The sequence below is a fragment of the Somniosus microcephalus genome, unplaced genomic scaffold, assembly GCF_052327205.1.
Source record: "Somniosus microcephalus isolate GS21.2 unplaced genomic scaffold, FLI_Smic_1.0 unresolved_chr5, whole genome shotgun sequence".
In the NCBI taxonomy this organism is placed as follows: domain Eukaryota; kingdom Metazoa; phylum Chordata; class Chondrichthyes; order Squaliformes; family Somniosidae; genus Somniosus; species Somniosus microcephalus.
In genome coordinates, this window is record NW_028225183.1 from 48,599,297 (window position 1) to 48,610,125 (window position 10,829).

Genomic DNA, 10,829 nt, shown 5'->3' on the forward strand with positions numbered 1-10,829 from the left:
CGGAATATATAGGCAACCCCACAGTCCTATGCTAATGAGGGATGGGTGAAGGCAATGATTGTGATTGGCTGGTTAGGAATGATGTCAATTTCCATTCTTCTGCATATCTCTGATTGGCTTATTTAGGTATCCAATCAGACTGAGTGTTTGCCACCAGTACGCCCCCTGCAAGTGCGTGTGTGACATCTGCCCATTCACCATTTCCCAGACCATCTTCCAGGGTCGCAAACACTCCTTCCGGACGGGATAGCCAGTTAGATAGACTTCCTCCAATTTGTGCACTATATTCACGCATTGCGGTGTGGTCTCCGCCACTTTAGTTCTGCATCTGCCAATCTCTAATACTGTGTGTGTGGGGATAGTTCTGTATCACTCAGTCTCTGCCGTCCTTGCGGGCTCCGTGCGTCCCAGGCAGCTAAGTGTCCTTTGTTGATTGGTGCGCTCGGCTCGTTAAGAAAAAAACATTTCACTGACTGGATTTCACTTGTTGTATTTGGTTCTGTGACAAATAAAATTGAAACTGAAATAGAATTGATTTATGTAAGTGTAGGAATCATTCTCAATCTCAGTCTCTGTTACGGTATGTGTGTGTGGAATCCTTTAGTTTCCTGTCTGTCACTTTTTTTTTATTCGTTCATGGGATGTGGGCATCGCTGGCAAGGACAGCATTTATTGCCCATCCCTAATTGCCCTTTGAGAAGTTTTTGGTGAGACAGGTTCTTGAACCGCTGCAGTCCGTGTGATGAAGGTACTCCCACAGTGCTGTTAGGGAGGGAGTTCCAGGATTTTGAGCCAGTGACGATGAAGGAGCGGCGATAGAATAGACAGTGCTTGATGGCTGGCGTGGACATGATGGGCCGAAGGGCCTCTTTCTGTGCTGTATAACTCTATGACTCTATGACAATGACTAAGTGTCAGGGTGGGATTCTATCTTGTACCGTGTGTCAGTGTTGTTATTGATTCTGAATCTGTCATTTTCTGGTAGAGTGCGAGTCTGAGATTCATTCTACATCTGCCTGTCACTAGGACGGTGTGCAAGTCTGAGATTCATTCGACATCTGTCTGTCACTGGTACTGATTGTCAGTGTGGGACTCAATCTGTATCTGTCAGTCTCTGGTACTGTGTGTGAGTGTGGGACTCTTTCTGTATCTGTCCGTCACTGGTACTGATTGTGAGTGTGGGAGTCAATCTGTATCTGTCAGTCTCTGGTACTGCTTGTGAGTGTGTGAGTCATTCTGTATCTGTCAGTCTCTGGTACTGATTGTGAGTGTGTGAGTCATTCTGTATCTGTCAGTCTCTAGTACTGATTGTGAGTGTGCGAGTTATTCTGTATCTGTCAGTCTCTGGTACTGCTTGTGAGTGTGTGAGTCATTCTGTATCTGTCAGTCTCTGGTACTGATTGTGAGTGTGTGAGTCATTCTGTATCTGTCAGTCTCTGGTACTGATTGTGAGTGCGAGTTATTCTGTATCTGTCAGTCTCTGGTACTGATTGTGAGTGTGTGAGTCATTCTGTATCTGTCAGTCTCTGGTACTGATTGTGAGTGTGTGAGTCATTCTGGATCTGTCAGTCTCTGGTACTGATTGTGAGTGTGGGACTCATTCTGTATCTGTCAGTCTCTGGTACTGATTGTGAGTGTGTGAGTCATTCTGGATCTGTCAGTCTCTGGTACTGCTTGTGAGTGTGGGACTCATTCTGGATCTGTCAGTCTCTGGTACTGATTGTGAGTGTGGGACTCATTCTGGATCTGTCAGTCTCTGGTACTGATTGTGAGTGTGGGACTCATTCTGTATCTGTCAGTTTCTGGTACTGATTGTGAGTGTGGGAGTCATTCTGGATCTGTCAGTCTCTGGTACTGATTGTGAGTGTGTGAGTCATTCTGTATCTGTCAGTCTCTGGTACTGATTGTGAGTGTGTGAGTCATTCTGTATCTGTCAGTCTCTGGTACTGATTGTGAGTGTGTGAGTCATTCTGGATCTGTCAGTCTCTGGTACTGATTGTGAGTGTGGGACTCATTCTGTATCTGTCAGTCTCTGGTACTGCTTGTGAGTGTGGGACTCATTCTGTATCTGTCAGTCTCTGGTACTGCTTGTGAGTGTGTGAGTCATTCTGGATCTGTCAGTCTCTGGTACTGATTGTGAGTGTGTGAGTCATTCTGGATCTGCCAGTCTCTGGTACTGATTGAGTGTGTGAGTCATTCTGGATCTGTCAGTCTCTGGTACTGATTGTGAGTGTGTGAGTCAATCTGGATCTGTCAGTCTCTGGTACTGATTGTGAGTGTGTGAGTCACTCTGTATCTGTCAGTCTCTGGTACTGATTGTGAGTGTGTGAGTCATTCTGGATCTGTCAGTCTCTGGTACTGATTGTGAGTGTGTGAGTCATTCTGTATCTGTCAGTCTCTGGTACTGATTGTGAGTGTGTGAGTCATTCTGGATCTGTCAGTCTCTGGTACTGATTGTGAGTGTGTGAGTCATTCTGTATCTGTCAGTCTCTGGTACTGATTGTGAATGTGTGAGTCATTCTGTATCTGTCAGCCTCTGGTACTGATTGTGAGTGTGTGAGTCATTCTGGATCTGTCAGTCTCTGGTACTGATTGTGAGTGTGTGAGTCATTCTGTATCTGTCAGTCTCTGGTACTGATTGTGAGTGTGTGAGTCATTCTGGATCTGTCAGTCTCTGGTACTGATTGTGAGTGTGTGAGTCATTCTGTATCTGACAGTCTCTGGTACTGATTGTGAATGTGTGAGTCATTCTGTATCTGTCAGCCTCTGGTACTGATTGTGAGTGTGTGAGTCATTCTGGATCTGTCAGTCTCTGGTACTGATTGTGAGTGTGTGAGTCATTCTGTATCTGTCAGTCTCTGGTACTGATTGTGAGTGTGTGAGTCATTCTGTATCTGTCAGTCTCTGGTACTGATTGTGAGTGTGTGAGTCATTCTGGATCTGTCAGTCTCTGGTACTGATTGTGAGTGTGTGAGTCATTCTGTATCTGTCAGTCTCTGGTACTGATTGTGAGTGTGTGAGTCACTCTGTATCTGTCAGTCTCTGGTACTGATTGTGAGTGTGTGAGTCAATCTGGATCTGTCAGTCTCTGGTACTGATTGTGAGTGTGTGAGTCATTCTGGATCTGTCAGTCTCTGGTACTGATTGTGAGTGTGTGACTCTTTCTGGATCTGTCAGTCTCTGGTACTGATTGTGAGTGTGTGAGTCAATCTGGATCTGTCAGTCTCTGGTACTGATTGTGAGTGTGTGAGTCATTCTGGATCTGTCAGTCTCTGGTACTGATTGTGAGTGTGGGACTCATTCTGGATCTGTCAGTCTCTGGTACTGATTGTGAGTGTGTGAGTCATTCTGTATCTGTCAGTCTCTGGTACTGATTGTGAGTGTGTGAGTCATTCTGGATCTGTCAGTCTCTGGTACTGATTGTGAGTGTGTGAGTCATTCTGGATCTGTCAGTCTCTGGTACTGATTGTGAGTGTGTGAGTCATTCAGTATCTGTCAGTCTCTGGTACTGATTGTGAGTGTGTGAGTCATTCTGGATCTGTCAGTCTCTGGCACTGATTGTGAGTGTGTGACTCATTCTGTATCTGTCAGTCTCTGGTACTGATTGTGAGTGTGTGAGTCATTCAGTATCTGTCAGTCTCTGGTACTGATTGTGAGTGTGTGAGTCATTCTGGATCTGTCAGTCTCTGGTACTGATTGTGAGTGTGGGAGTCACTCTGGATCTGTCAGTCTCTGGTACTGATTGTGAGTGTGTGAGTCATTCTGTATCTCTCAGTCTCTGGTACTGATTGTGAGTGTGGGACTCATTCTGTATCTGTCAGTCTCTGGTACTGCTTGTGAGTGTGTGACTCATTCTGTATCTGTCAGTCTCTGGTACTGATTGTGAGTGTGTGAGTCATTCTGGATCTCTCAGTCTCTGGTACTGATTGTGAGTGTGTGAGTCATTCTGGATCTGGCAGTCTCTGGTACTGATTGTGAGTGTGTGAGTCATTCTGGATCTGTCAGTCTCTGGTACTGATTGTGAGTGTGTGAGTCATTCTGGGTCTGGCAGTCTCTGGTACTGATTGTGAGTGTGTGAGTCATTCTGTATCTGTCAGTCTCTGGTACTGATTGTGAGTGTGGGAGTCATTCTGTATCTGTCAGTCTCTGGTACTGATTGTGAGTGTGTGATTCATACTGTATCTGTCAGCCTCTGGTACTGATTGTGAGTGTGGGACTCATTCTGGATCTGTCAGTCTCTGGTACTGATTGTGAGTGTGGGACTCATTCTGGATCTGTCAGTCTCTGGTACTGATTGTGAGTGTGGGACTCACTCTGTACCTGTCAGTTTCTGTTATGGGAGTGTGGATTTTACCCTATACCTGTGAGTTTCTGGTATGTGAGTATGGATTTCACTCTGTACCTGTCAGTTTCTGTTATGGGAGTGTGGATTTTACCCTATACCTGTGAGTTTCTGGTATGTGAGTATGGATTTCACTCTGTACCTGTCAGTTTCTGGTATGGGAGTGTGGATTTTACCCTATACCTGTGAGTTTCTGGTATGTGAGTATGGATTTCACTCTGTACCTGTCAGTCTCTTGTATGTGAGTGTGGATTTTACCCTATACCTGTGAGTTTCTGGTATGTGAGTATGGATTTCACTCTGTACCTGTCAGGTTCTGTTATGTGAGTGTGGATTTTACCCTATACCTGTGAGTTTCAGGTATGTGAGCATGGATTTCACTCTGTACCTGTCAGTCTCTTGTATGTGAGTGTGGATTTTACCCTATACCTGTGAGTTTCTGGTATGTGAGTATGGATTTCACTCTGTACCTGTCAGTTTCTGTTATGTGAGTGTGGATTTTACCCTATACCTGTGAGTTTCTGGTATGTGAGTATGGATTTCACTCTGTACCTGTCAGTTTCTGTTATGTGAGTGTGGATTTTACCCTATACCTGTGAGTTTCTGGTATGTGAGTATGGATTTCACTCTGTACCTGTCATTCTCTTGTATGTGAGTGTGGTTTTCCTCTGTATCGTTCATGCTCTGGGATGTGAGAAGAACAACTTACATTTCCTCGTATTTGAGGGGGACTTTATACTTTACCTATCAGTTTCTGGTGTGTTAGCCTTGGTTTTGCACTGCATCTGTCAATTTATGTTCTGTGAGTGTGGGTTTTAATCAGTACCTCTCAGTTTCTGGTATGTGAGTGTTTGTTTGACACTGTATCTGTCAGTGTCATTTATGTGAGAGTTGATTTTACTCGACAGTTGCCACTCTCTGGGATGGGAGTGCGGGTTTGACTCTGTATCTGTCAGTTTCTGATTTGTGAGTTTGGGGTTTTTTTCTGTACCTGTCAGTTTCAAGTACGTGAATGTGGGTTTAATTCTGTATCAATCAGTTTCTCCTATGGAAGAGCTTGTAAATGTTTACACCTGCCTGTCTTTGTTATGTGAGTGTGGGTTTTATGCTGTATCTGTCATTTTCTAGTACAGGAATGTGTGTATAATTCAGTATCTGCTAGTTTTTGGTATTTGTGAGTGAGTGTTACTCTCTAACTGTCAGTTTCCAATATGGGAATGTTTGTTTTATTCAGTATCTGCTAGTTTCTGGTATTTGTGAGTGAGTGTTACTCTCTAACTGTCAGTTTCCAGTATGTGATTGTGGATTTTAATAAGAACCTGCCAGTTTCTTGTACAGAAATGTGGATTTTAGTCATATCTGCCGGTCACTGTTATGTGAGTGTATGTTTTACTCTGTTGGCCGGTGCAGACACGATGGGCCGAAATGGCCTCCTTCCGTGCTGTAACTCTCTATGGTTCTATACAGCCAGCAGCGGGCATTGACTCCATATCAGTGTCTCTCTGTTCGTGTGTGTAAGGGAGATAAAATGGATCTGCCTGTCAGTGCGATATGTTTGGACATTGAAACAACATCTATTCCACTGCTGCAAGTGACTGTGGGATTTATAATGAAACTCTAGGAATTAGGATTACTGTGGGACTGACTGCTTCTGCTGCCTGTGATAATAGGATTGAGGCCAGTTCTGTGTCTCTGCGCTCTGTGAGTGATAATGTACTTACTGTGTGTGAGAAGGAGCTGCCTGCACTGTTCCTTGTGTTCCAGGTGGAGGAAAGATTACGTTTATTCTGGCTCATTGAAGTATTTTGATACGAGATTAATAAGAGAACAATATTTGTTGTAATATATGGACAGGTGCTGGTAGAATATTAAAATAAAGTTATAATTAACATGTATGTTTATAATAAATAAAATATCTGTAGAGGGGCAACCGCGATACAAAGAGTGTCATTGTCTGACCTCACTGCAGTACAGCGGCACTCAGATTCTCCACACCAGTTGTGTAGGACGGTTCTATATTAAGTTATCAGCATCCAGACACAACACAAACCCAGCACTGGACCATGAATGGGACCATCCGATTGGCACAGTCCACGTTTATATCTCCCATTCCCAAGGGACGAAATATAAATTTCAGGAACGCTTCTTGGAATATAACCACAGGCACCTGGTCTGTACAAACAATTGTTTTCAGTCTATTGAAAGTGAGTTGAGGGCCTGTGTATTTAACAGACTGCCACAGAGCCCGGGTCCTGATGTATCTGGCGGAGCGACAATGTAACTCTCGATCACCAGCCACACGGTTCTGGAGAATTCAACGCACCGGAACAAAATAACGATGTTTTGAAATGTCTCCTTTCACACTTCTCTCCTGCTGCCTGCAATGGAAGCTCTTTGTGAAACTGCCCACATCCTGACATTCAGGCTGTGTTTCCACTGTTCACTGTCCGAGAACAACAAACACGGTGAGACTGGAACTGAATCAGGAACATTCACTCCTGCTTTGGGTGAAGAAAGCAGCAATGATTTGAAAGAGCGAGGTGATTTTATTCAATGTTACCTAACTCAGTACAAACACAGCCGGAGATTGCCCTCTCCCTTCCCCCACTCACTACATGTTCCGGAACCAGTTCCTGCAACACTAAGCCTGTTTCATCAGTCCCCGGCTGCTGCTGAACTTACCCCGACTCAATGCCCATCTGTGGACACAGTCCCAGTGGGATGTGCTGCTTACTCGGGCCTGTGATATTTCCGCTCCCCGATGTGTTCAACGATCATCAGCTGAGCACAGAGGAAACGGCCCCCGCTGGCAGAGCTGGGGGAGGGGGGCTCGCAGGGGCCCTTCCTGTCGGCTGAACCACTGTGTGGGGAAAGGGGGAGGAGCTGAAGCGTGAAAGCTGGAGGCGGAGCTGAAGCTCAGAGAACACTGTCTCTGCTCTGTCTGTCACTCTGATTCTGTCTCCTCCCAGCCTCTCTCACACTCTGCCTTTCTCAATCAGATCCGGGCTGGCTTCATGAATTCACCAGGACGGCGAGACTTTATCATTCATTTTATATGCCTGAATAAGAATTGTCAGGTCTGGAAGTGCAAAATAAGGAAACGGACTGGGAAAAGGGCGGAGCCAAGTGCCACCGTAAAGTCCTTCGCGACAACATCCAAGGCATCACCAAACAATATTACCGAATAAATGATATACTTGCCATGGAGGGAGTGCAGCGAAGGTTCACCAGAGTGATTCCTGGGATGGCAGGACTGTCGTGTGAGGAGAGATTGGGTCGACTAGGCCAGTATTCACTAGCGTTTAGAAGAATGAGGGGGGGTCTCATTGAAACTTATAAAATTCTGACCGGGCTAGACAGACTGAATGAAGAAAGGATGTTTCCCCTGGCTGGGGGGGTCTAGAATGACGGGTCATTGTCTCAGGATACGGGGTAGGACATTTAGGACTGCAATGAGGAGAAATTTCTTCACTCAGAGGGTGGTGAACCTGTTGGAATTCTCTACCACAGAAGGCTGTGGAGGCCAATTCACTGAATATATTAAAGGAGGAGATAGATAGATTTCTAAACACAAAAGGCATCAAGGGGTATGGGGAGAGAACGGGAATATGGTATTGAGATAGAGGGACAGCCAGGATCACCTTGAATGGTGGAGCAGGCTCGAAGGGCCGAATGGCCTACTCCTGCTCCTATTTTTCTATGTTTCTATGTTTGCATTCAGCTTTTATCTATCAGACAGATGGTGTAATGGGGAACCGGAGCTTTCAACATCACAATAGGTTAATCGGAGCTGCTGTGACAAGAGGCCAACTTGTGAGATTATTCTCCTTCTGAAGTTTGCTTCCTGCACAGATATTGTCGGGGATTGTGGAATTCAAGGGTTTAAGTAAAGTCATTGGATGGACTGTAATGTCTCCAGTTCTAACTGTTGGAGCCCGCTATAACCTGAGGCTACTTCGGATTGGTCGATTGATTGGAATCCATTTCCTCAACAGAATTAACTGTTGGCCTCAATTGATCAATGTTATATTAAGTTTTAAACATTCCACCAAATTGAAAGACAGACTTTTATTTATAATTATTGTATTCGACAAAGACAGACATAGGTTGTGGGTGGCTCTGAAAAGAGCCGTTGTATTTTCTGGGTATTTTGTCAGTAAATTGTGGAGTTTTACTTGGAGATGGCGAACTTTGCCACCCCGTGCTTGGCCATCTCCCCGGACAGCACCATACACACAGCGGTCTGGATGTGTGGACACAATCCGCACACTCCAAACTATTAGAGGTTGGTGCCATCTCCTGGCTGAAAGCGAGTGCTGCAACAAGAGACAATTATTCAGCAGAAATCATTTTATTTCGGGGAGAAAATATGTCAGCACCGTGCTAATGTTCAGCTTAAAACCATTGCCAAGTATTTATTGGTCAAGCTGAAAACTCCAAACAACCATTAAAAGCAGATGGACGCACTCACCCGATTCTAGTGTGAACAGTGTGGTTGATCATTGATTGTGGGATAGACACTGTCTCTGTCACTCTGGTACTAGGTGCCAATGTGAGATTCACTGCTGAATGTGGGATACTGTATCTGTCACTGTCTGGTACAGTGGGTCAGTGTTGGACGGACAGGGAGTATAGGAAAGGCACTGTCTCTGTCACTCTGGTACATTGTGTCATTCTGGGATTGACAAAAGTGCATATGATAGACATATGTCACCCCCTGTATTGTCAGTGTCTGATTGGCTGGTGGAAAATGAGATACTGTATCTGACACTGTCTAGTACAATGTGACATTTTTAAATGTCTGGTGAGGCTATACTAGATACATTATCTGTCACTCTCTGGTACTGTGTCAGTGTGGGATTGACAGGTGAGTCTAGGAAAAGCACTAGCGCTCACTCACGGGTACTGCATGTGAGTGAGGAATATTCGTCAATACAGGATAGCTATTGTATCTGTCACTCTGTGACGGTATGACAGTGTTTGATTGTCAGGTGAGTGATGGATAGATAACTTACTGGACAAAACTGCTGTAATTGAAATTCAAAGTAGAATTTAAGATTTAACATGTTAAATTAGATTTGGGATAATTGTGAGCCATAGAACATTACAGTAAACAGCCCTTTCACAGATACAGTGGGTGGCTCTGAAAAGAGCCTTTGGGTTATTAGATTGAATCTTGTCCGCTTTACTTGCTCTTGGAGCTGGCAGTGCTGGTTTTCTTGGGCAGCAGCACCGCCTGGATATTAGGCAGCACCCCGCCCTGAGCGATGGTCACCTTTCCCAGCAGCTTGTTGAGCTCCTCGTCGTTGCGGATGGCCAGCTGCAGGTGTCTGGGGATGATGCGGGTCTTCTTGTTGTCGCGGGCCGCGTTGCCGGCCAGCTCCAGGATTTCAGCGGTCAGATACTCGAGCACAGCAGCCATGTAGACCGGGGCTCCGGCACCCACACGCTCAGCGTAGTTGCCCTTTCGGAGGAGCCTGTGAACCCGGCCCACAGGGAACTGCAGTCCGGCCCGGGATGATCGGGACTTAGCCTTGGCACGAGCTTTACCACCGGTTTTTCCTCTTCCAGACATTTCCACAATTCGCCCGTTCAGAGCAAGAATGAAAGTCTCCTTCCACATCTGCCCTTCTTATACCTTCTGGAGGAATGAAGACAGCCTACTTGTGATTGGTCAATCTGTGGTGGCTTTCATTGGTGTTTTCTGGTGACCAATCACAGTCGGCTTTTCCGCCAATGAAAAGAGAGCGAGAATAACTGTCATCAACAGGCAGACCGCCAACGATTTTTTAATTTCAAACAGCCCGCCAATATTTTCCTATACCAGCGAATTAAGTGAATAAATTCACTATTATCCAACGATTTCTGAACATTTTTAAAATTTCTTTTGTATGACATCGCCCCCTTGCAAATTCCAGGCTGTTACAATCAGGATTAATTTCGGATTCAATTTCAACTTGTCACGGGTGGGATTCAATCCCCATTGATTCTGTAACGGGACACATTCCAGCTCAATCTGTGTAAAAGTGAGATTCACAGATTATCGATCGATCCTTTGCACAGGCGCTGCTGCGGGAGTGAAACCAGAACTGGGAGTCCTGCTGTGAGAAGAGAAGAGGGACAGAGTGTTCAAACTGACCGCGTTCTGGTCTCTAAGAACTCCCATTCTGGGTTATTACACTGCAGCAAACCTCCGGTGAATAAACAGATTGACTCCCAACTGGCTTTAAAAAAAAGAAAAGGTCTTGACAGAGAACGAGATGACTGAAATCGAGTCTCATCCCCAAAACAAATAAACGGGTCTGAGAGCAAAGTGCAACCAAGGACCGTGTTTGTAGTTTGCTGGGCGGGAAATACAACAGCGACGCTGAAGTCGATCCGGTCAATGAAACTGCTTATCTGAGAATTCAAAACTAAATCTACAGCTGGAACTTCAAACGTTCTCAAACACGCTTGTTAATGAAATAATTACAGTACAAAAGGTAAA

At 45.1% G+C, this 10,829-nt stretch overlaps 1 protein-coding gene across 1 annotated transcript; it reads right to left on the reverse strand.

The window, feature by feature from the left end:
- Positions 1-9,527: 9,527 nt before the first annotated feature.
- On the reverse strand, positions 9,528-9,965 carry LOC147088182 (histone H2A type 2-C-like). The gene has a single exon (XM_085977946.1). It carries the CDS (start codon positions 9,963-9,965, stop codon positions 9,528-9,530), a length of 438 nt encoding a protein of 145 aa, XP_085834072.1.
- Positions 9,966-10,829: the final 864 nt, after the last annotated feature.

Bases quoted from the DNA above. Each gene is read 5' to 3' on its own strand.
- LOC147088182 (XM_085977946.1), bottom strand. From the start codon at position 9,965: ATGTGGAAGGAGACTTTCATTCTTGCTCTGAACGGGCGAATTGTGGAA.